This window comes from Callospermophilus lateralis, chromosome 6, assembly GCF_048772815.1.
Source record: "Callospermophilus lateralis isolate mCalLat2 chromosome 6, mCalLat2.hap1, whole genome shotgun sequence".
Classification (NCBI taxonomy): domain Eukaryota; kingdom Metazoa; phylum Chordata; class Mammalia; order Rodentia; family Sciuridae; genus Callospermophilus; species Callospermophilus lateralis.
The window spans coordinates 56,213,944-56,238,989 of NC_135310.1; the positions used below are offsets into that span (position 1 = coordinate 56,213,944).

Genomic DNA, 25,046 nt, shown 5'->3' on the forward strand with positions numbered 1-25,046 from the left:
CAACCTAGATTTGAGAAGTATGCTAAGTGCCGTGCAAGCAGTATCTCACGAACAACAGAAGCTATATCCTCTAGTTCCAGAATAAAAGTTGAGAATCATCAATTAGCAAATGCTTATTCTGTACTCTAATTGTGTAGGACTATTTCTAATTCATCAGTAGAGTCATATGTACTTTAAGTGTATATCGTATAGTATTGCTTAAATATTTAGTTTACATAGGTAAATATTTAATTCAGATGAATTGATACAACTTTCCCAATTATCATTAGGAGCCAGTGTTAAATAATAGATATTTTGCCAGAATTATGAAAGAACTATTATTTTTTCACATTTGGTTAAAGGGAAAGGGACAAAACTTAGGCACAAAGAAGAGTTAAAGAATTTGTACTTGAGGGCTGGGGATGTGGCTCAAGTGGTAGCACGCTCGCCTGGCATGCGTGCGGCCTGGGTTGGATCCTCAGCACCACATACAAACAAAGATGTTGTGTCCGCCGAGAACAAAAAATAAATAAATATTTAAAAAATTTTCTCTCTCTCCCTCTCTCTCTCTCTTTAAAAAAAAAAGAATTTGTACTTGATAGTTAAACTGTGTCATGAAATATAATAGGTTAGACATTGAAGAAATAATTTCAGGCTAAAAATTTTTGTGGAGGGAGATGAGCATTTGAAGGATTTGTGTGGCCAAAAAACAAGGGCAGCACTTAGTGGTAGAGTTCTCTCTTAGCATGCATAACGCCCTGGATTCAGTCCCCAGCACCAAAAAATAAAAATAAAAAAGCATTGTAATCAGAGAAGAGTAGGAAAGAACTGAGCTTAGATTTCGGTATATAGAGTAAGGAAAGGAATCATAAGGAGACTGAACTACTGTGAGCTTCAGCAATAATTCAAACTTCTATATTAGTGAGAAGTTAAAATTAATCAGGTGTGCCTTAAATGCCAAAACAGTTTATAGTAGATTAAATGGGGGGCATAATGTCAACATAGAATAGTAGGGGCTTACTAAATTTGTTTGAGGTAGAAATAAAGGCAAGGAGATTTTATGTAGGAAAACTAAGAGACTCAGTTAATAAAGCTAAAAGACTGAAAGGTAGAGAAGGAATCAGTGATGGACATATTAAATTAGAAGTTCACAAAATTAGCCAGGCATGGTAGCACATGTCTGTAATCCCAGCTACCAAGAGATTGAGGCAGAAGGATCACAAATTTGAGGCCAGCCTGGACAACTTAGATCCTGTCTCAAAAGGACTGGGGATGTAGCTCAGTGATAGAGCACTTGCCTAGCTGGGTTTAATCCCCAGCGTTACAAAAGAAAGAAAGAAATTCCTAAACTTTGAAAACCATTTGGATGGCTGTAGTGATAAGAAATGAAAGAGAACTCTCAAGCTGGGCTGTGTCTGGGGCTCAGTGAAAAGTCAGAAAGAGAAAACTGGAAATCAGTGCCTGTGTGGAAGGGGACAAGTCTCCCTTGGTTCTTACCTTGCTAAGTTAGAAAACATAACCTCTTGCGTGTTATAGTATGGAATTGAAAACCTTGGACTAGAGTACAAGTGAAGCTCAGAGTGAGGGATGAAGGTAGTAGATTCCAGCTACCAGTGATCTCACAGAGCTGTATTTGGCCACATTTTAATTATTCATGTTAATTCTGTTCCCTATGTTTAGGACTATTGCTGGGAAGACCATGGTTATTCATTGGTAAATCGCCTTTATCCAGATGTGGGACAGTTGATCGATGAAAAATTTCACATTGCTTACAATCTTACTTATAATACAATGGCAATGCACAAAGACGTTGATACCTCAATGCTTAGACGGGCTATTTGGAACTATATTCACTGCATGTTTGGAATACGGTTAGTCTGTTTTCTTGTGTTTATAAAGAGGTATTTCCCTCTAGGCTAAATTATTCAGGTTCGTAGAGCACACACAGGCACATATACTCAAGATCATCCCCTCGTCAGGTAATCTGTGCTTCAGGGAACCCCATTATTGCAGCTTAGTTTTTCCCCCTCTCTTCTAGTGAGGCAAGGGGGAGAGTTCAGAGAGATTGACAAGAGTTAAATGACTGCTGCCTCCAAGAAAAGGGAGGGCAAACAAGTTGATCCCAGAACATAGATGAAAAGAGGCAGTTTGTCACTGAGCATCTTTGTCTTTCTGTATCATCTTCTATCTTCTGCCACACTCATATTGTTACCTTCTGGCAACTCGGTACCTTTGTATTGCCCCTCCAGCTGTTCTCAAGTGCCTTCTGAAGAGTACCTGTTCCCGTGAAACTTCATCACAATGGAAAATTCACATCCTCACTCTTAGGTTTTTAGCACATTGTGGTGTGTACAAAATGCAGCCATTATTTACTACCTTCCCTCACACACTCCTTGCTGCATTGCTTTCTGGTTATTTTAGAAAAAAAAAAAAAAAAAGAAAAAACAGCTTTCTGTTGCTATTCATTTTATCAGTGATTCTGGTCAAAAACCTTTTACTTTATTTTAAACTACTTGGGCATTTAAGACACATATGATGAGTTTTAAACTAACTTCCACTAATCAGTGGCCAAATTTGACTTTGGTTTCCTGAATGGCTGTAGGACAGGCTTTGCCAAGAACTTTCTCCCTTTTCCACTGAAAACCCAATAGGCAAGTTCAGTACTTTTGTGATCTGGACTCCAAATAGGGAAAAGCAGACAAGTAGTGCATGCAACCATCTTGCCTTAAAGTAAGCCAGCCTCTCCTAAATGTAGACACTGTGAGACCATATATAGACCACTCTTCCTGCTCCACCCACCCTCACTGCCTTTTTTCTCATCTAACCCCAGAAACTGCAGTTTTTATAAAATATAATTGTGCCAACAATGGCCTAATTGATTAATTTTTAAAATTTCAGCAGTTTTTCTAAACTGTGTTCTCAGAATTGGTTACCCATAGTGTAATTGCTTGTTTATGATTGTAAATATACCCTTTTCTTTGGACCCAGTGCTACAGTGTTAATATTCTTAAATTTTAGGAATGATTTGCTTGGGCAATGAGTTCTTCACTTTTTACCTTCATACTCACCCATTGACCCCCAAGTAAAAATTATAAAGCTATCTCATTTAAGGGAACTGCTGCCTGAAGAAAGGAGGGAAAAGAATATACCATGTAGCTGGGCATGCTGGCTCACCCTGTAATCTCAGCTACTTCAGGGGCTGAGGCAGGAAATTGCAAGTTTGAGAACAGACTTGGCAATTTAGTGAGACTCTATCTCAAAAAATAATTAAATAAATAAATGGAATTAAAGGGCTCTGTATGTAGCTCAGTAGTAAAGCACCCTTGTACCACACAAAATAAAGAATATAGCATTTATTTTCTGTAAAAAGAAAATAGACTATATGTTGAAAATATTGTTAACTCTTTTTTTAACAGATATGACGACTATGACTATGGTGAAATTAACCAGCTGTTGGATCGTAGCTTTAAAGTTTATATCAAAACTGTTGTTTGCACTCCTGAAAAGGTTACCAAAAGAATGTATGATAGCTTCTGGAGGCAGTTCAAGCACTCTGAGAAGGTATGTGCCTGTTGTGGCTTATTACTCTGTAACTTATCAGTATTCTTACACTCTTTCACATAACCTAATAGTTCGCAAACCCTCTCCCTTGGTTCTACCAACTCAAAGAACAGCATTCTAGGACAGCTGTCTCAGGTTCCCCTTGCAAGGGAAACCCATGATGGTGAGAGATAAAAGAAAGACAAGACGACAGGTGGGCTGCCCATTCTCAGAAGCAATGGAATAGCTGTCACAACTTAGGAGAAAGAAGACTATTTTGTATGAGCTCTTTTTAATTGTGTATAGGTAGAAATGTCTGGGTTTTTTTGAAACATCTTTATAGAAATTAATGATGTGGCAGGGAATAGTGGTATTCTGATAGAGCAATATCTAGAATTTTTGAACTACAACAAACATTCAAGAAGAGGTATGATCAAATATAGATGAAAACTCAAAACATCTATCTAAAAAGAACATCAGATAGTTTTTGTTTTGAGAAATTGATATTCTGTTCAATAAACAAGGCTTCAAAGTTATACAGAAAATGTACAGTTAGCCCAGCACATCTGTAGGTTCCACATCTGTGGATTCAGGTAATTGTGCAAATATTTAAAAAAAAAAAAAAACAACTTGCATTGTATTGAATATGTACATATTTTTCTTATTTCCTAGGTGATACAGTGTAAACTATTTACATAGCATTTACATTTTATTATAAGCAATATAGAGATGATTTGCAGTATATGGGAGGTTATATGCAAATACTGTGCCATTTCATATGAGAAACTTGAGTATCTAAGGATTTTGGTATCCAAGGGAAGTCCTGAAACTAATACCTCATGGGTACCAAGGGACAACTGTACTTATTTTTGGTATTTGATTAATGTCACTGAAAACCTGAATGTTTATAACCCTCTCTTATATGATGTTGTATTTTATATTCAGGTTCATGTTAATCTGCTTCTTATAGAAGCTAGGATGCAAGCAGAACTCCTGTATGCTCTGAGAGCCATTACCCGCTATATGACCTGATGCCTTTGCTCCATTAAAGATGATTCTGGAATAATCAGCAGATATATAGTCTACAAGGGGAAGGTACCAAGCCCCAGGACCAATGGTAGATAAAAGAATTCAGAAATCCATTGTGCCATAATTTTTTAGTTTCTGCTATTTTACTGTGGAAATACCACTGCTGACACAAGCAGTGAATGCTTGGCAGCTTCAGGGTTAGAGCTGTGAAGAAGGCTGCTGTTCACAGTATTTTGCTTTTTGACAGTACAAGACGCTGTATAACTGTTTTAATACAGCAAAAAGTAACTCTCCAAATCCTGTTGCTTTTATGTTAAATAATGAGAATTGGAGCATGCAAAGAATGGAACTTGGATAATAACTTAAGATTTATACATAAAGAATTTTAGAAGACTTTGGTGCTGCTATCCCAGCTGGTGGAATAAATAGGTGGCTGTTCCAGTTAAGCTATTAGTGATTAAAGTGAATACTGCTACTATCTGAGCCTACATACATAATTTGTGTGGTTTCAAATTAAACTTGCATATATGTTAATTTTTTTGCATCTAAAAAGCCTAGAATTATTACAGCTCAGCAAAGACCGTTTTGATGGTAACAGTTCATTTCGTTCATTATAGTTTTTTTTAATCCAGTCATTGGATGATGTTAAATCACTATGGCATTCTTAACAATTTTTCTTAAAAAGCAATCTTAAATGAAAGTCTGTGAATTTTAAGAAAACCTGGCTGTCTTTTGACACGCTGTCTTGAGACCCTCTGACCCTGGAGGGCAGCTGTCTCGTGCAGTATTTTTGTTTCCAGCAGCAAAGTTGTGGGAAATATCGCTGTAGACGGCTGTGAAGTCCCAGGTGCGTTCTATCCCTGTGCTCCTGCCCACCTGATGGCCCCTACTATAAAGATGTGCAGCTCCTTTAATAATAAAGCTGGAAAATATTTTTTAGTCAGGTTATCAAATTTGATTTACAAAAATGTTAACTTTGTTTGAAATACAAACAGGTTTGAAAAAAAATGTATTAAGTACTTTGTATTCTGGAAGCGTGAATTGCTTTTGAAGTCTGTCAGTATTATTGGTATTTTTCAATAAAGAATAATTTTCTCCAATCTAATTTGATTAGTAACAATTGTTTCTATTTACTGTCATAAATCAAGTACATTCATACTTAATGCTATAATCAGACGAGAGACTGCTTTAAATAACAAAAGTCTTGAAGTCATTTTGAAGATACAAAGAGGAGTGGACCTTCTGTCAGGGCTTATATATGACTATTTTTATCTTGAAAATGACTAGATATGATACCATGCCTGTTGTTCATCAAAACATTTATTAAGCACCATCTAGGGTCTACAAATGTACAGGGTCAGGTGGAAATAGCGGATGGGGAAAAATTTTGAATAGAGGCATATTTATCCTCTGTTTGCTGTTACTATAGCAGAATACTCGATTGGGTAGGGGTTTTTTGTGGGGTTTTTTAATTTTTATTTTTTAGGGATTCAACCCAAGGATGCTTTACCACTGAGCTATATCCCCAGCCTTTTTTATTTTGAGACAAAGTCTCAAAGTTGCTGAGACTGACCTTCAACTTGTGATCCTCCTGTCTCAGCCTCCCAAGTTGCTGGTATTATGAGTTTGCACCTTCAGGCCCAGCTGACACTGGATAATTTATGAAGGAAAAGTGTTATTTTGCCTCATGGTTCTAGAGGCTGGAAAAACCAGAGGGGTGGCTACATCTAGTTAGGGTCATATGCTGCTTTATCTCATTAGAGAAAAACAAGAGGAAGCAGGCACCTGTGAAAGAGAAAAGGGGACTAACTGTGTTAGCTAAAAAATTCCTGCATAGAAAGCATTAATCTGGGGGCTGGGGTCATGGCTCAGCGGTGAGCACTCACCTCGCACGTGCAAGGCCCTCAATCCTCAGCACCACATATAAAAAAATAATAATAAAAGTTATTGTGTCCAACTACAACTACAAAAAATAAATATTAAAAAAAAAAGAAAGCATTAATCTGTTCATAGGGCTCCACCCCAGCAAACCAAAATCCTCCCACTAAGCCCCCTCCCAACACGGCTGCGTTGAGGAATAAGATTACAACACAAACTTTCAGGGGACACACTCAATAGACATTCCCTTGTGAGAAGACAAGACTATCACCATAGGAAAATATTTTATATTTAGAGAAATGTATAAGTCTGTTTCTAGTTAGCTAACCATATATTATATATACATGGTTCTAAATTTGCACCATAACTTTACCCTTCCCTGCTGCTGTTTTATCACACCATAGCCATATTAGGTAGCCCAACAAGTAGGGTTGCACTAAATATAGTTCAAATTTCATTCATCCACTTTTACTTGTTATTCACATCCTGTTTTGAAAATATAGAATTTCCAGTATATTCTAATTAACAGAGTTATCACAAAGATCAACTAGAATACATTAACTGAGCATAATGAAGTGTATAATTGCTTAGAAATAAGAAATTGAAATTAAAATTTTAATAAGTAAAAATATATTTATACCTAAAGTAATAAAAGTACATGTGATACAAAGTTGATGTTTCAATGTTTCCCATTTAACAGTTGCTTCTTGTTATTACAAATGTTCTCTCAAAACTATAAACACACAATTTCTAATGTTAATATGTAATTTCTGAAATAGTTTCCAAAATAATTGGGGAAAGTAAAACATACAAGGGATACAAGAAAACTTCTTCCACCAGAAGGGAAAAAAAAATCCTTTTTCTAAAATTATCATGAAAAGACTTCTGATTGAGGTTCCTAGGATTCAATTAAAAAAAAAAAAAAAAAAAAAAACAGGGATTGAACCCAGGGGTTCTTAACCACTGAGCTACATCCCCAGCCTTTTTTAATTTTTGAGACAGGGTTTCACCAGGTTGCTTAGGGCCTTGCTAAATTGCTGAGACTGATCCTCCTGCCCCAGCCTCCCAACTTGCTGTGGTTGCAGGTGTGCACCACCACACCTGGCCCCAGGATTTAAGTTTTAAAATCAGTTTTTGGCAGAATTTGAGGAACTCTTGTTATTAAGCAAAATTCAGTTAAGTATATCATAAATTCCAAACATTTCTTCATTCACAACTATTTATGTTTAACTTCATATACAAGGTGGTAGTACTTTAAAAATTAAAGGTCAATTTGTCTAACAGCTTATCTATTCATTAGTTTTGATACAGACCATGTATAAATAAGTAGATAAAATTTGCTGGGTAAGAATTTTTCTATCAAGATACTATTCTGTAAAGCGTTGAATATCAATGGATAACAAAAGTTAGGGTAGATGGAGAGTGATATCAGCAAGATGGTAGACGAGGGATCTCCCTGTCTTTCTTCATTCTTCCACAGAAACACTGAGTTAACAATATATGGATCAAAGTATTTTTGTGAAAATTCTAGACACCAGTTGAGAAAATGCAGCTTTCCAGCAAATGCAAACCCAGGAGGAGGCTGCACTGCAAAGGGTATGAAACCTCATACCATTTTGCTCACCTTTCCCTGTCCCAGCACAGCATGATATGATTACCAAGAAACCTCCCAATTCCCAGCAAGTCCTTCAGGACAAAAAGAAAATAAATTTCTGCCCAACGCTCTGGTTTATCTGAGGGGCTGAGGGACTGCTTTCTGTTTCATCTGATCCAGAGCATAGATAGAAGTTGATGGCATGGTTTGGATGCTGACTGGAGGCCACTGAAAGGAGTGCAGCAGTGCATTATAGTAGCAAGAAGTGTGCAGATCTACAGGCAAGCTCTGGGGAGCAAAGGAGTACCGAGGAATTTAATAGGAATTGATAATAGCTCCTGAGAAACAGAGGATATCCTATTAGGGAAATTCAGACCAGTGGAAATCAGTCGTATGTACTGGAATGAAAGCACACACACAAGGCCAGAGAAGATATAGAGCCCCAAGAAAAATTTGAGAGGTTCCAGAATTTCCAGGCAGGTTGTCTTCCCCTGCACAAAGCCAGTCTGTAAAAACTGGGAAAAGTGGCTGTTTTATCAAATGCTCCAATTACAATATCACAAAGCATACAAAAGTACAGGGAAACATGGTTCAATCAAAGAAACAATCTCCAGAAATGAACCCTAAAGAAATGTAGATCTCTGAACTGTCTGACAAGGAATTTTAAACAACTGTCTTAAGAGATGATCAATGACCTGAAAGAACAGAGACAATTAAATAAAGTCAGGAGAACAATGAACACAATGAGAATACTAATAAACTGAGAAAAAAAGAAAAAGCAAATTCTGGAATTGAGAAATTCAATAACTTAAATTTTTAAAAATCACAAGAAGGGTTCAGCAGTCGATTTTATCAGACAGAAAGAACAAACCAGGACAGGTCACTTGATACCAAGACAGAGAAACCAAAAGAATAATGAAGAAAAGGGAAGAAAGTCTAAGAGACTTATGGAACCACCATCAAGCCAATACACACATTATGGAAGAGAGAGGGGCAGAAAACTTATTTAAAGAAATAATGCCCATTCTCTAAATGTTCCAAACAATATAAATTTGAGGAAAGAAACAAGCATACTAATTCAAGAAGCTCAATGAACTACCAGTAAAATAAAGCCAGAATACTAATACATAACCACAAACTATTGTAAGTTAAAAAAAAAAAATCAAAAAGCAACTCATCATTTACCAGGGAGCACTATAAGATTTTAGATTTCTCAGCAGAACAGAACACAGAGCAATGATATATTCAAGGTGCTGAAATTAAAAAACCAAGAAAACAATATCAAGCAAAAACAGTTCTTCAAAAATGAAGGAAAAGTTAGGACTTTGTCTCCATGCTGAGGGAGTTCATTACCATTAGACCAACCCTATGAGAAATGCCAAAAGGAATCTTACATGTTAAAGAAAAGGGACACTACATAGCAATGCAAGGCCAATGAAAATATAACGTTCTCCAGTAAAAGTAAATATGTAGACAAAGATAGAAACTATAATAATATATGTTTATTGTAGTTTTTGCAATTACATTCACTTTTAATCTTGCATAGAATTTAAATAGCAAAAGCATAGAAATAAATCTATATTAATGGGCATACAATATATATAGATATGATGTGTAAACTGAGGTACATGCAGAGCTATAAAGGAGTTTTTATGTGGTTCAAGTTGTTACCAGTTGAAAATAGATTGTTGTAACACATTAAATTTTTTTGTATAATTCCCCATGATAATCACAAGGAAAATATCTCAAAATATACACAAGGAAATGAAAAAAGGAATCAAAGCATGTGACACATACATGTAAGTAAAAAAAAAAATAAATAAATGCAACATAAAAGCAGTAAAAGAGGAAATGAGGGACAAAAGGTTATGAGACACAGAAAATAATTACTAAAACAGCAATAGTAAGTCCTTTCCATTCAGGAATTGTGTCAAATGGAAATAGACTGAACTCCCCAATCAAAAGACTTATATTGGTTGAATAGATTTTTTTTAAAAGATTCACCTATATGCTATTTATAGGAGACTCACTTTAGATGTAAGGACACACACTGGTTACCATTTGCATAGAATTTTAGCCCAAGAGAGCAGAAATGGCTACACTCATATCAGGCAAAATAGATTTTAAGTCAAAAACTGCTACAAGAACCAAAGACAGACTCATTAGCATCACTGAATGATAAAAGGTCAATTCACCAGGAAGTTATAATAATTATATATGCACCAAATATCAGAGTTCCTAACTATATGACACAAACATTGACAAAACTGAAGAAATAACATCATACAATAGAAGGAGACTTTAATACCTCACTTTCAATAATGGATAGAACAACCAGACAGAAGTTCAAAGAAAAGAGAGAACTGGAATAACACTATAGACCAGTTGCACTGTAAAAGTTGTAAACAGAATACTCCATCCAATGACAGACAGATACACATTCCTGTCTAGTGTACATGCAACATTCTCTAGGATTGAATAAAATAGGCCATATTCTTTTTTCTTTTCTTTTTTTTTTTTTTAGCAGGTTGGGGTTGGAGATTGGATCCAGGGACCTTTTACCACTGAATTACATCCCCAGAACTTTTTATTTTATTTTGACACAGGGTCTTGCTAAGTTGCTGAGGCTGGCCTCAAAAACTTGTGAAACCTCCTACCTTAACCTACTGAGTCAGTGGGATTGCAGGCATGTGCCACCATGTCTGGCTAAAATAGGCCTCAAATCTTAAGTTTTAAAAGACTGAAATGATGCAAAGAATGTTTTCCGATCACAATGGAGGGAAACCAGAAATCAATTGCAAAAGGAAAACTGGAAAATCCACAAATATGTAGAAATTAAATAACATACTGTTAGTCAAAAAATAAATCACAAGGGAAATTAGGACATATCTCCAAAGAAAAGAAAATATGCCAAATCAAAACAGATACCGCAAATGCAGTGCTAAGAGAGAAGCTGGTAGCTACAAAACCTTACATTAAAAAAGATCTCAAGTCAACAATCTCACCTCTCTATACCTCAAGGAACTAGAGAAAGGACAAACTAAATTCAAAACTAGCAGAAGGAAGGGAAGATTAGGGCAGAGACAAATGAAATGGAGAGCAGAAAAACAACAGGGGAAAAAAAAAAATCAACCAAACTAAGAATTGAATTTTTGAAAAGATGAACAAAATTAGCAAACCTTTAACTAGATAAAAAGGGAAAGAGATTCGAATAACTAAAATTAGAAATGAAAGAGGAGCCGGGTATGGTGGCCACATCTGTAATCCCATCTACTCTGCCGGCTGAGGAAGGAGGATTTCAGGTTTAAGGCCAACCTAGGCAATTTAACGAGACCCACAGTCTCAAAAATAAAAAGTGGGCTGGGGATATAACTCACTGGTAGTGCACCACTGGGCTCAATCCCTAGTACTGCAAAAGTAAACAAAGCAAAAAGTTAAAAAATGACATACCTAAATTTATAAAACTCTTAGAAGAAAATGGGGGAAATTTTTCACGACACTGGACTTGGCAATGATTCTTCTTGGACATGACACCAAAAGCACATGCAACAAAACAAGAAACAAATGGAATTATATTACACTTAAAAACTTCTGACTTCTATGCAAAGGACACAATTAACAGAGTAAAAAACACAACGTATGGAATGGGAGAAAATACTTGCAAATAATATATCTAAGTTAACACCCAGAATATATAGGACTACAACTCAACAACAACAAAAACAAATAACCCAATATAAAAATGGGCAAAGGTTTGAATAGACACTTCTCCAAAGATAATACCTAAATTGCCAGAAAACAAAAAAAAAATATGAAAAGATGCTGAATGTTTTTAATTATAAGAGAAACACAAATCAATACCAGAATGAGACATCATATCATACCCATTAAGATGGCTGCTATTAAAAAAAAAAGAAAAGGAAAAGTAACTCATTGATATAGATGGAGAGAAACCAGAAGCCCTGTACACTTTTGGTGAAATGTAAAATAGTATTGCCACTATGAAAGCAGTATGGAGCTTCCTCAAAAATTAAAAATGGAATTACTATATGATCCAGCAATTCTACTCACTAGGAACTGAATGTTTGTATCACATCAAAATTCATATGTTGAAACCCTAAGGAGTCTTTGGGAGGTAATTATGTCATGAAGGCAGAGCCCTCATGAATGGGATTTGTGTCATAGAGAGAGATAGAGAGAGAGAGAGAGAGAGAGAGAGAGAGAGAGAGAGAAAGTATTCTACCTACTACACGAGGATTCAGCTAGAAGGCATATATACAAGAGAACTGAAAGCAAAATCTCAAAGATATATTCAGAGCTGCATTATTCACATTAGCCAGGATATGGAAGCAACCCAAATTTCCACTGACAGATGGATGGGTGAACAAAATGTGATATATACATACAATGAAATAATATTCAGCCTTAATTAAAAAGGAAGGAAATGCTGTCATACACCTATAATCCCAGCTACTTGGAAGGCTGAGGCAGGAGGATCACAAGCTCAAATTTAGTCTGGGCAACTTAACAAGACCCTGTCTCAAAATCAACAAAAAGAAATGAGGACGTAGCTCAGCAGTAAACTGCTGCGCAGCCTGTTTCAGTCCCCAGTACCCAATTTTTTTTTAGAAAGCAGGGGATCAGGATGATGGATCCTGTTACATACAATAACATGGATGAACCTTGAGGACATTATAGTGAGTGAAATAATCTAGTCACAAAAAGATGAATTCCATATGGTTCCACTATATGAGATAACTAAAGTAGTCGAATTCATAGACTCAGAAAGCAGAAAGGTGGGTGCTAGGAGATGAAGAAGTACAGGGAGTTTAATGGGTGGAGAGTTGCGCTTTATGGAATGAAAAAATTCTAAAGATCTGTTGCAGAACAACATGAATCTACTTCACACAACTGAATTGTACACTTCAAAGTACTCTGATGCTTTACTTAAGATGGTAAATTCTACATTACGTGTTTTGTTTTTAACCACATTTTTCTTAAAAAAAAAAAAAAAAAAAAAAGCAAGTAAGTAGTTCCAAATGGCCCAACTTGCATAAGTCTGATGGGGATGGGTTTAGTGTGGAGGAGAAAGAGTATAATGATCTCCCACCATGAGATGTTATGCATACTGAAGAAGTAGTAGTTTTTCGGTGGGGAGGAGTTTGGTTTTTTCTCACTGAAAGTAGACTACATAGCTTGCTATGAATAACACAGACAAATCCTTAGATGTTTTTGGAGAGAAAAAAAAAAAAAGCTGATTTCATCTATCAAACTGGATCTTTTAGCATGTCCTAATGGATTATGGACAAAGTGAATGTCCCTACATGATCTTGCTGTGCCCTAACCAGGGATGAGTCTCAGATGACTCACCCTTGCAAAGTCTATTTGCTTCTGGAAACGTAGATATCCTAACAGACTTGACAGTCCATCCACTCTGGAATGGCTGCCCTTCATCCCGTGATTACTTTTAAAGTGAGAGATGATCTGTTTTGTCCAACAGTAGTAACCTTATTTTTTTTCCATATCTTCATTTTGCTAGTACAGGATAACAATAGTAATCTCAACTTGTCTTTTAATCATTTATTCAAAGGTCAAATTTATCATACAAAGAATGGCAGACTAATTGCCATGATAATGTTGTAACAGTGAGCACCTACTGCAAATTGTGCACTGGACTGGGCAATTGGCCCACTTGATGGTCTATTCTAAACTGTACTTTAAATAGATATTGTTCTTAATTTAGAATGTAAACCCAAGAAATTAACTTACTTGCCCAAGGTCCACACAGCTAGTCCGGGAGTGCTAGGATTCAAATAGGACTGTCATAAACCTAAGCCTGCACTCATTCTAATGTATTCTATCCACTCTCTAGACACAGAGTTACAAGTACTGTTTAATCAAATCATTTTATTTCAAATGAAAAGAGAAAATATTCTTTTTTCCTCTAGTTTACTTATTTAATAAAGAGTAGATGGTTCAAAGCAATATTCTCTGCTTTTCCTATTTATTCCTTCTCTTAATATGAGGACAGAAAAATACTGGTACCTAATCAGAAAATTTTTAGACATACTAAGAATTAGTACAGATACTTTCTATGATAATGTGTTCCATTCATGTTGACCACTATTCTTTTCATAGACAAAATCTAACAGTCTCCATTGCCTAGTCCATTTAACTTAATGAACTGGTGAGCACTGGAATTCCAAAATCGTTAAATTGGGATCTTAAGACTAGCACTAAATTTTTTAATAGAGAAGAAAAAATTATTTACTTAAAAATGCATATATTTTCATCTCACATTTCTCATAGCAGAAAATATAACATGTATATGAATTTTTTTATAATACCTAACAAGAGGAAATGCTTATTTCTTTCTAAAATGTTCAGGCTACTCACTAAAATTGGTATTTGAAAAAACACTTGATATTTGTTAATACTGAAAAATGTTCACAGTTGTTACCACTTCTTAAGAATGAGGGAGACCTGACTTCCTGTTTTTCTCTTGTTAATCTGTGTCGTGTTAGAAAGAGGGAACAGGCAGGGGCTCCAGGAAGGTGTGGTGACTCTGAATTCGGTTTAGAAGCTGCTGTGCCACGGGTTTGAATTCTGTTTCCCAATGGAGTTTGTGATAGTTTTTTAGGTCTTGGTCAAAACTGCCATCCAGTGCTAGTTCTTCATCTGTATCAGAAAAATGAGAATTAAAGCAATTATTTGAAAATGTAATCCTCTTAAAAAGAGTTGAATTTTTGATGACATGAATTAAACTCATCTTGGGTCACCATTAATAACAACATGACACTAGATAAGATTTTTTGTTTGTATTTTTTTTTCAGTTTTTTTTTTTTAGTTATAGTTGGGCACAATATACCTTTATTTTATTTGTTTATTTTTATGTGGTGCTGAGGGTTGAATCCAGTGCCTCGCACATGCTAGGCGAGCACTCTACCACTGAGCCACAACCCCAGCCCTGTTTGTCTCTTTTTTAAGACAGGGTCTTGTTCTGTTGCCCAAGCTGGTATGGCACTCCTGGGCTCAAGTGCTCTCCCATCTTAGCCTGTAGAGCAGCTAGAACCACAGGTATGTACCACTGCACTCAGCGGAAAAGGCTCTTTTTTTAAACGGGAAAAGTTCTTTACTCTCCTTTGTTCTTTACAAATATTTAAAAACAAGTATATTTTAGTCTTTTAATTTAAATGGGCAACAATTTTCTAAAAAAAAAAAAAATAGATTAAACTGAGCTCTTTTCTCAACTAAATTTTTTTACATAAATTTGCATCCAAAAGTCAGATCACAATTTATCAGAATAAACAAAGTAAGATTTCTTCCTTACATGCACATTAGAAAGTTAATTATTTCAATAATTGTTAGATATAAAATGAGTCAGGAAATGTTAGGAAAGTAGGCCAGTTAAAATTGACACTTTAAATTTTTATGAAGGGCCGTGGAGCACACCCATAATCAAAATGACTCAGGAGGCTGATGCAGGAGGATCACAAGTTCAACAAGGCCAGCCTTGGCAACTTAGCAAGACTCTGTCTCAAAAAAATAAAGAGGATTGGGGTATAGCTCAGTAGTAAAAGTGCCCCTGGGTTCAATCGCTGGTATAAAATAACAACAACAACAACTTTCCTGAAGGGCTTGAAATGGAAGTCAGTAATAGAGCATTTGCCTAGCCATCTGTGAGACCCAGGTCACAGCAAAAATAAACTTTACAGAAAATTAGAACTTTGCTGACTTCAAAGCAGCTGGGATATATTTCTTTGAAAGAACAATCCATCCTCACACTCCCCAATAACTGAAAACTGGGGTACTTTAAGAAAGAATATCATAGTCCCAAGCAAAACCATGGATAATGAGGAAAAGCACTAGTAAAAATAAAATGCAAAATTACAACTTTATTCTTAATGCAAAGGCACCCTGAATTCAGTGAACACCATAAGTATATCCAACCCAAAGAGGAAAGTGAATGACCATCCAAGATTCTATGCTGGCTTTCCAGTCAGAAGACAGGCAGACTTCTTAAATAGCAACCACAAAGTTCCAAAAGGACCATAAATGTTGCTACTTGCACAGTTTGCAAATATTTTTTTCCATAGGGCCAATTAAAACTGTATTTAAAAAATCCTTCATTACTATTTACATCAGATTTTCTACACTGGATATTTGTGTATGCTCAATGTGTACTTTGGCACTAAGGGCATTATTGCCACCACCCAGCATAAGATAAGGGACTGTAGAATCCCAGTATGTACCTTCCCCTCCTCCCCCGCTACCAAGTGGACAGCTATGCAGCTCTGAGATAAGCTCGGGGCAGGCATAAACACTTCAGCAAGGCACTCCATGGAGACCCTGTAAGCAAACCTGACTCTCCCCACCCATGAGATAACTAGGGCCTTGATGGGAAGAAAAAACAGTGATGTCTTCAAAGCCCTTCTTGTTCTGCTCTTTCCCAGTGAGAAGAGCCCGCTAGATGCAACGTGACTTTGGGTATCTAGATCAGCTTCTGTGCATTCTTTTCTAGATTTTCTGAGCACTAAATATTTGTTAAGAAAATAATACTCTTGTTTTGTGCCCTTCTTTCCCAAGCTGCTTAGGGGTGAGCACTGTGGCCCAAGAATTTGGTAGTCCCTTCCTCTGCCCAAGGCTTTGCTTGGATTTGATAGTTTTGGTGAAATCTGTTAGTTTTTGGATTGTTGTTGTTTGTTTCATTTTTTATTTGTTTGTTTTGCAGTGCTAGGGATGAACCCAGGGGTTCTCTACCACTGAGTGACACCCCTCAGCCCTTTTTATTCCTTAATTTAAGACAGGCTTTCACTGAATTGCCCAGGCTGGAATCCTTCTGTCTTCGATTCCTGAAGCTGGATCACAGAGGTGTGTGTGTGTGTGTGTGTGTGTGTGTGTGTGTGTGTATCTAGCAGTTTCTTTTCTTTCTTTTTTTTTAAAATTTTTTTAGCTGTTGATGGACTTTTAATTAATTTATTTATATGCTGTGCTGAGAATCGAACACAATGCCTCACACGTGCTAGGCAAGCGCTCTACTGCTGAACCACAACCCAACCTCCTTTTTTTTCCTTTTAATCTAATGTTAAGACCATTACTTTCCTTGAGGTCCAGCCTAAACAGAAATCAGTTACTCCATACTCAGATCATCTTTATTACAATTTGGGTTAGACAAGATAATACATTTAGCCAATAGCTACAAGCAAGAGAAACACAGTCTGAAGTTTCAAATACTAGCAAATATATAAAAAAGTATCATATTATCCTGGGTATTAAAATTTTGAACTTGTACTATAAAGAGCAGCAAAGTGATGATTAAAATGTAGATCTATGATTTTCAAACTTACTGTGATTCATAGTTAAGAAATAACATTTTACATCATGACTATATATATACATTTGGACATTCACATATAAATAAACAAATGATAAGACTACTTACCCTTACTACATAGAATATATTCTAATATTTTCTTTCTTTGCTACTTCATTGTTTAGGTTGGTTACAACCAACTAAGTTAATTTCATAACTCACAATGTGAAGAAGCACGGATTCAGATAGACAATCATTCTTAAGCTTTCTTTGTGTACTGCACATTTCAAATATTAAAATTTGGGAAAATGTATTAGAAAGTATCAAAAGACTCAAAGAAGCTAGGCTCAGTGGTGCACATATGTAATCCCAGCAACTTGGGAAGCTGAGGCAAGAGGATTGCAAGTTCGAGGCCAGCAACTTAGTAAGACCCTAAACAACTTAGGGAGAGCCTGTCTCAAAAAAAAAAAAATTTTTTTTTTTTAATTGAAAAGAGCTGGAGATGTAGTTCAGTGATAAAGCACCCCTGAATTCAATCCCCAGTACTCAAAACAATAAAGCTGCTTGTAATCATTATAACACACGTATCATTACAGTTCAAGTGTCCTACAGCATAAATGAAATTCCCCTACTCCTCGTCTGCTTTTTAGCACAGCTAGTTGTTTGTGGGATCTGTCACTGCCTTGCTCAATCTCTCTTAAGGCACAGTCCTCACCGTTCTAGAAGCACCTACTGGATCTTTGGCATAGGCCCAGCAATATGATCTCCAATTGGAAGGCTGGGTCCCATTCCACGATTGTCACAAAACCTGAGTGCCAGGTTCCATGCACCTTATAAGGAGCACACAATGACCCAGTGTTCTGTACATTTGCAACAATAAACCCATCTCCACCTGCCAACTTCCTGAGGAGTTTGTTATGTTCTAGAGAGCCAGGGCCCATCATTGAGAAGGCCCAGATAAACACACTAACAATGAGTTTAGAAGAAGTGACTGTGGTTTACCAGGAATTTTTAGATGATATATTTTTAAGCTTCTTTTCAGAACTGCTATCAACATTTCAACCGCTGTGGAAGACTATTACTCTTTTTCCTAGTCCCACAGCAAGAAAGTTAGGTAACTTTGATGACTGTGTCAGTTGCCTGGCCATTCTTTTCAAAAACAGCACTTTTACCTCAACATGGCTTTTGTGATTTAACAGTTCATCCTGTTTTCAAAATAGCTTTTATTTTTAATATTTGGTTTTTAGTTGTAGGTGGACACGATAACCTTTATTTTATGTGGTGCTGAGGATTGAACCCAGTGCTTCATGCGTGCTAGGCAAGTGCTCTACACTGAGTCACAAACCCAGCCCCAAAATAGCCTGTTTTTGAAGCTATCTTTGCAAAAGAATTGAATTCAAGTATGCTCTCACCCCATCACATTTCACTTGCTGATGCCCAACTAGCCAGACACAGCCACGACCCTGTCAGAAGTAATGGCTTACAAAAAAAAAAGCCAAGCAGCAGCATAGACTACATAGCCCCCAGGGCTCATAAGAAGAGCTCTTGGTCACCCTGAGAACTGTCATGCTTTGTCCGGTGACTTGGCTCCCTGATCAAACTGTGTTTATTTTTGTTATCCATGCGCAGTCTTCTTCCATGGGATGGGGTGGAGTCAGGGTGTACTATGTAATAGGATGGCAGAAAAACACAGGCTACATGTTTAATGTCTCAGGAAAAGTCCTAGCTTCACTCCAGTATAATCTTAGGTAAGTCACCTAAGCCTTCTAGACCGACTTCCCTCATCTGTCACTTAGTAAACCTCAGAACATCTTGTGAGGACAAATGAGCATGCTTTTAAAAGTATACAGCCCTCTGAGTGCTGGGGGCATAGCCCAGAGGTGGAGCTCTTGCCTAGTGTGCACAAGGTCCTGGGTTCCATCCCCAGTACATCAAATAGAACCCCAACCCTCCCCACCAAACCCGAAAGCCAAGATCACTATTACAATAAAGATATACCACTACTGCTAGCCAGTCCACAAGCATGTACCAAGCACCTACTTCATAGGAGGGACTATCCTTTCCCAAAGTGGTTCAGTTGGAATGAGGAAATAAACACAAAAACGAGAATACAGGAGAAACCACAGGGCTCATTAACTGCTCTGAAAGGAATGCAGATTCCCATGGGGAGACTATGGCCCTGGGCCTCATAAGCTATTAGGGCCTGCAAGGGCAGCAGCGTCTGCACAGCCATGCAGGGTATACGGCATGCACAGAGGCCAGAGGCTGGAGAAACGCGTTCAAGCCCAATGTGGCCGCAAGGCGAAGTTGAGAAGGGATGGGAGGCAGCAGGCCAGCTACAGGGAAGCCTCCAGGTAACTGCCTCCTCCTGAGAAGCTGGCCACACCCACGCCCTCTTCTGATGGGTCTTCAAGCCTGTGGTCTCATCCCCTGCTTTTCATAGCTGATCACCCAGACTGAAGTAACAAAGGAAGTCACATTAGCCTGTCACAGAGGCAGCAGCCTTTACACCACGGGAGAATGACTCACTGAGCCAGTCACATCTCCCGGAGTGGGAGACAGAAAAGCATGCAAACCACAGGGGAGACACGGGAGATGCATACAAGTATGGCCTGGGGAAGCCTGAGGTGCTAGCCGTGACCAAGCAGGAGTCTGGAGGGATCGAGAGGCGGGGAAGGGAGCCTTTTCCATCACAGCAGGGAGAGAACAGAGCTGGGTCTCTAGAAAGGGGGCACTCCCACTGCAGGGCCTCTGGGGACTCTGGCTCCTGAGAGCTTCTCCTGGAGACTTAGGCAGTATTTGTTTCCTGCTTCCTTCTCCCTGTGCATCCTTTTCTTAACTTCCTCACTAACCTGGCTGCATATCAGACTCACCTGTGGAATTTTATTTTATTTTTGTACTGGGGGTTGAACCTAGGGGCAATGAACCACTGAGACATGGCCCCAGCCCTTTTTATTTATTTATGTTTATTTTGAGACAGGGTCTTACTGAATTGTTTGGGGCCTAGCTAAATTGCTGAGGCTGGCTTCCAACTTGTGATCCTTGCTTCAGCCTCCAGAATGCCTGGGATTACCGGGGAGCACTACCACATTGGCTCACTTGTGGAACTTTATAAACCACAGATTCTCAGCCTCCCCCCAGAGTTCCTGAAGCAGAATCACCATGGATGGGCCCAGGTGTTTTCTTTAACTCCACAGCTGATTTCAATATTCTGTCCCTACTGAGAACTGAATTAAGGCAACCTGAGCATGCACTTCTACTTCCTGCACCCTTCACAAAGCAGACTGTGAATCTCAATCATTTAAAATCTTATATTTGTCTTATTCAGTATTTTAAAAACATGCAAAATTACATTTACCTGGAAAAGCAAACTTCACAACAGCCTAGCAAAACTGTTTATTTGAACAACACCTGGGTCTTGGTTCCTGTTCAGTAATATATCGTTACAACACTTAGCATTTGTAAAGCACTTTAGCCATCTTTTGAAGACTTGTTAGGTGTCAGACATGGTATTAGGCTCTTGGTACACATCTGCTCATTTACGACCCTAATGACCCTCCATGGTCACCCCCATTTTAGTGGTGATAAAATATAAATTCAGAAAGGCAAAACCAAGGTTTAAAAATTTGTGAGGACAAGGACCTAAACTCAGAACTGTCTGACTACAGGCCTTCACTGTACTCTCAGGATACTTGTTTGAGTCTCACAACTAACTCCCTGGGGCAGGCAGGTATCATCATCTCCCCCATTTTAGGGATATAAAGACAGGCCAGGGGAGGTCCTCTTGTCCAGTCATCCCAAAACCAGACAGGAGGATTTGAACCCGCTGCTCTGACTCACACAGCACCTTTCCACACAGCCTCGCAGATCCAGCACAGAGGCTGGGCAAGGATGGGCATGGTTCCTGCAAGTGGGGAAAAGGAACACTCGTTTACTGACCCAAATCATTTATTCCAGATCAAACTCAGGTTGAAAAAAAAATTATCCTAAAAATAAAAAAGGTTTAAATATAAGAAATGAACCTCTTTGATTTGACAAATTTCAGTATCTACCTTTCATGGCCCTGGACCCCACTGTACCCCCAAATAGTTTCACAGACCCTTCTCCACATGACATTTTTAGCATAGTTTCTAATTAAAATGTATAGATTCATTTAAAAGCATGGCAATTCAGAGTAGCTTTTTAATCACATTTTCTCAATTACAACATTGTTTGCATACTTTTAAACAACAGATACATTTAGTCTGAGATCATAAATATATATAATATATATTGGGGGGAAGGATGATGGGGAATGGACCCAGAAGTGCTTTACCATTGAGCCACATCCCTAGCCCTTTTAATTTTTTGAGATAGGGCCTCGCTATGTTGCTGAGGCTGGCCTTGAACTTTCAATCCTCCTGCCTCAGCCTTGCAAGTTGCTGGGATAATAGGCATGTACCACCATGCCCGGATTATGCTGAGATCTAATATTTATGCAGCCTATAGAAAAAAAAATTTAAGTCCATAGAATAAATCATGGCAGGATCCAAGGAGTTAAAATCCTTCTGTAACACTTGTAAATAACAGCCTCTTCCAGGTATTTCCAAATTATAATAATCTTTAATATTCTCCGGTTGTTTATAGAAAAACAGCCACCCAAATGCAGACCAATCTTTGCCCGTAAAGTTGATAAAACTCACATACTCACTTACTTAAAAATGATGACAACAGGACTAGGAGTGTGTTGGTATCTTCATCTCCAAAGCACGATGAAGCCTTTGTGATATTCTCACTGAAGTTCCATAAAGTTTTGCAAACCAAGCAGGCCAGCTGCCAATCAGTAGGACCAAAATCTCTTAAACAATCCACCAACCTGAATTAATGAAAAGTCAAATTTAGAAGTTAATAGGTCAGAAGTTATTACACATTTAAGTAGCCACAAAGTAACAATATCCTCTTTTTTTTTTTTTTTTCCTTTTTTAGCAGGGGTGATGGAATCCAGGGCCTCACACATGCTAGGAAAAAAACTGAGCTACATCCCCAGTGCTTTTTATTTTTAATTCTGACACAGAGTCTCACCAAATTGCCTAGGCTAACCTTGAATTTGAAACCCTCATGCCTCAACTCCCCAGGGTACTGGGATTACAGGTGTGCACCACTGTGTCTGACGATAACCCACTTTGGAATTATTTCAAGTGTCCAGTGGAACCAAAATCCTCTCGTTAGCTCCAGCTTGGGGCTTCCAAATGTGAAATACCTTTGCCCCAAATGAATGACAGGAGGTACCTACGCCTCTAGGAAAACAATATCTTCGGAATCTGAGTCAGGATTCCATGCCTTGAAACTTACTTTTTAATGCCGCCTCCCTCTTTGAGGATGACCCGCTTGTCTTTATCCACAGTGAGATTGAGGAGAACACCACAGGCAGAAAAGCAAATGTCCTGATGCTTAGCGTCCAGCAGCGCAATCATGAATTTATGTACTGGGAAGGCAGAGAACAAACGCAGTTGGGAGAGAGCTCAGGGGTCCCAGCTGTATCTTGTTTTAGCAACAGCACAGGGGCGGGCATGGAGCGCAGTGGGATGGCTTAAGAAACTAGAACCCCTGTGAGTGGGCTTATGGGCTTAACCCATTCTTCCTGTTGGTCTTTTTTTCTTCTTTTTTTTTAATGATGCTGGGGATCAAAGTCAGGCCTTGTGCATGCATGCTGGGTAAGTGCCCTACCACTGGGCCAGATCCCCTCATTCTTCCTAAGTCTGTATTCATCTTCCAGCAGTGGGTTCCCCAACACTCACCACCCTGAAGCCTGCTCCCCAGTTCCCCTGGACCCAAACCACTAGAACTGACCCAGGTAGCAGCTCCCTGTCCCAGTTGTGATAGGTTCCCTTCTGGTGAAAAAGAGGGAACCTGTGACATCATTTCTACTTTGGGTTATTCTGAAGATACTTTTTTTTTTTTTTTTTTTTTTTGATACCAGGGATTGAACCCAGGGACGCTTATGCACTAAGCCACATCCCCAGCCCTTTTTGAATTTTATTTAGAGACAGGGTCTCTCTGAGCTGCTTAAGGCCTCCATAAGTTGCTGAGGCTGGCTTTGAACTCACAATCTTCCTGCCTTAGCCTCCCAAGCCGCTGGGATTACAGGCATGCACCCAGCCTGGAGAGACTTTTGAACCTCCAGGAGCAACTCTTTAAACAAAGAGTCAGTTTCTGACCGGAAGTTCCATGATGCATCCCCAGGGCCAAGTATAAGAAAAGATGCTTCAACTACTGGAAACCCACCTATGACAAGGCAGGGCTTTCACTGTAGGGACATCTTAGAGCAGGACAGGCTCTGGCCCTGGTGGATTTGTGTTCCCGTCTTCCTAGGAAATGAAACTGGGAACTGCTTGTCCTGTGTTCTGGTCCCCTGTGGGGACTAGCAAAGATTTCAGGGGGAGTGGATACGTGGTGTGCTCCACCTGCTCCTACTTTACAGTACACCTGTGAGGTTCTGCTTTGTTCTGGCCTCAGCCCTACTGACTGGGTGGGGCAATGAGCTTGTCAAAGGCTACATCACATACACGAGGGTCCCAAAGAACACACACCAAAATGTTAGCAGTTATCTGTGGGGCAGTAACATATGGTGATGGGTGACAGTTTGAGGCGGCTGCTGCTGCTGCTTTTTATAAAATTTGCATTATCTAAATTTTCTATCATGAATATGGATAATTAGATTTTTAAAATTATTCTTGCATGGAGTATGTGAGATATACAAAGAGGATGGTTAGTATAAACACTTGGGTACATGCCACCCACCCAGTTTAAGAAATAGAACATTACATTCGAAACATGTTGTACACCATAAATATATACAACTCTTATTTGTCAACTAAAATAAATAAATAAAACATTACAGATACAGCTTTATGTCTTTGGACATCTCATCCCCTCTCCAAAGGTCTTAAATATGGAGTTTGTCATTTCCAAACACCATTTATGCTTTATGCCATTATTGCATGAATACATATACATAAGCAATACCCAAGAGAGTTTTGCATGTTTTAAAACTTATATCGGTGGCATTATTCTCTGTATATCCTATTATCACTAGCTTTTTGCTCCTGTTTAAGTGTTTAAGTGATCCATATTGTATTTATCCTCTTGGCTGCTTAATAGACATTCTAGTGCATTAAGGAAAATGTCTCTTGAACCTGTCCCTATGGGAAGAAATGGTGAGTGTAGATGACTTATTTCCATTAAACACACTGCCCTTCCCTGCCAGCACTTGAAGACCACTCACGAGGGAGAGGGGAACACTGCCTAGGTCCATCCCAGCTTCCTGAGCTGAGCACCTTATATGCCAGACAGGATATAGAGCTTTACATGTCTCAAAGCAGAAACATGTATCCCATTGAAACCATTTAGCTGCTAATTGGCAGAAGTGTGTGCTTATGAATTGACGTGTCATTAACTTACCATTGTTCTGCACAATGAAATCACAGATGTCGTGGTCTTGGGAGAGATTTCCAAAAACACGCACAGCTTCCAGGATTCCATCCATGTTGTTACTCACAAGAAGCTTTAAGAGCACTGGATTTGGTGACCAGAAAAATAAAATCAATTCATTTAAGTTTTAATGTAAAGGCTAATGGAGACCAATCTCATACTAAATACTGAGAATTTAAAAATGATAATAAAAGGGGCTGGAGATGTGGCTTAAGCGGTAATGCGCTCGCCTGGCATGCGCGG

At 38.3% G+C, this 25,046-nt stretch overlaps 2 protein-coding genes across 4 annotated transcripts in view; one reads left to right on the forward strand and one right to left on the reverse strand.

Annotated features, from left to right (window-relative positions):
- Sesn1 (sestrin 1) overlaps positions 1-5,653 on the forward strand; it is a 106,967-nt gene extending 101,314 nt beyond the window's left edge. For all 3 annotated transcript variants that reach the window (XM_076858368.2, XM_076858370.2, XM_076858369.2), the window contains 3 exons: positions 1,660-1,850; positions 3,396-3,540; positions 4,465-5,653. In XM_076858368.2, coding sequence (XP_076714483.1) covers positions 1,660-1,850; positions 3,396-3,540; positions 4,465-4,551 — 423 coding nt within the window. In that variant the 3' untranslated portion in view covers positions 4,552-5,653. The remainder of the gene's footprint in view (positions 1-1,659; positions 1,851-3,395; positions 3,541-4,464) is intronic.
- An 8,844-nt stretch (positions 5,654-14,497) lies between these two features.
- Armc2 (armadillo repeat containing 2) overlaps positions 14,498-25,046 on the reverse strand; it is a 109,076-nt gene continuing 98,527 nt past the window's right edge. The window contains exons 15-18 of the mRNA XM_076859872.2: positions 24,774-24,887; positions 22,665-22,797; positions 22,028-22,188; positions 14,498-14,698 (exon numbers count right to left, since the gene is read on the reverse strand). Coding sequence (XP_076715987.2) covers positions 14,541-14,698; positions 22,028-22,188; positions 22,665-22,797; positions 24,774-24,887 — 566 coding nt within the window. The 3' untranslated portion in view covers positions 14,498-14,540. The remainder of the gene's footprint in view (positions 14,699-22,027; positions 22,189-22,664; positions 22,798-24,773; positions 24,888-25,046) is intronic.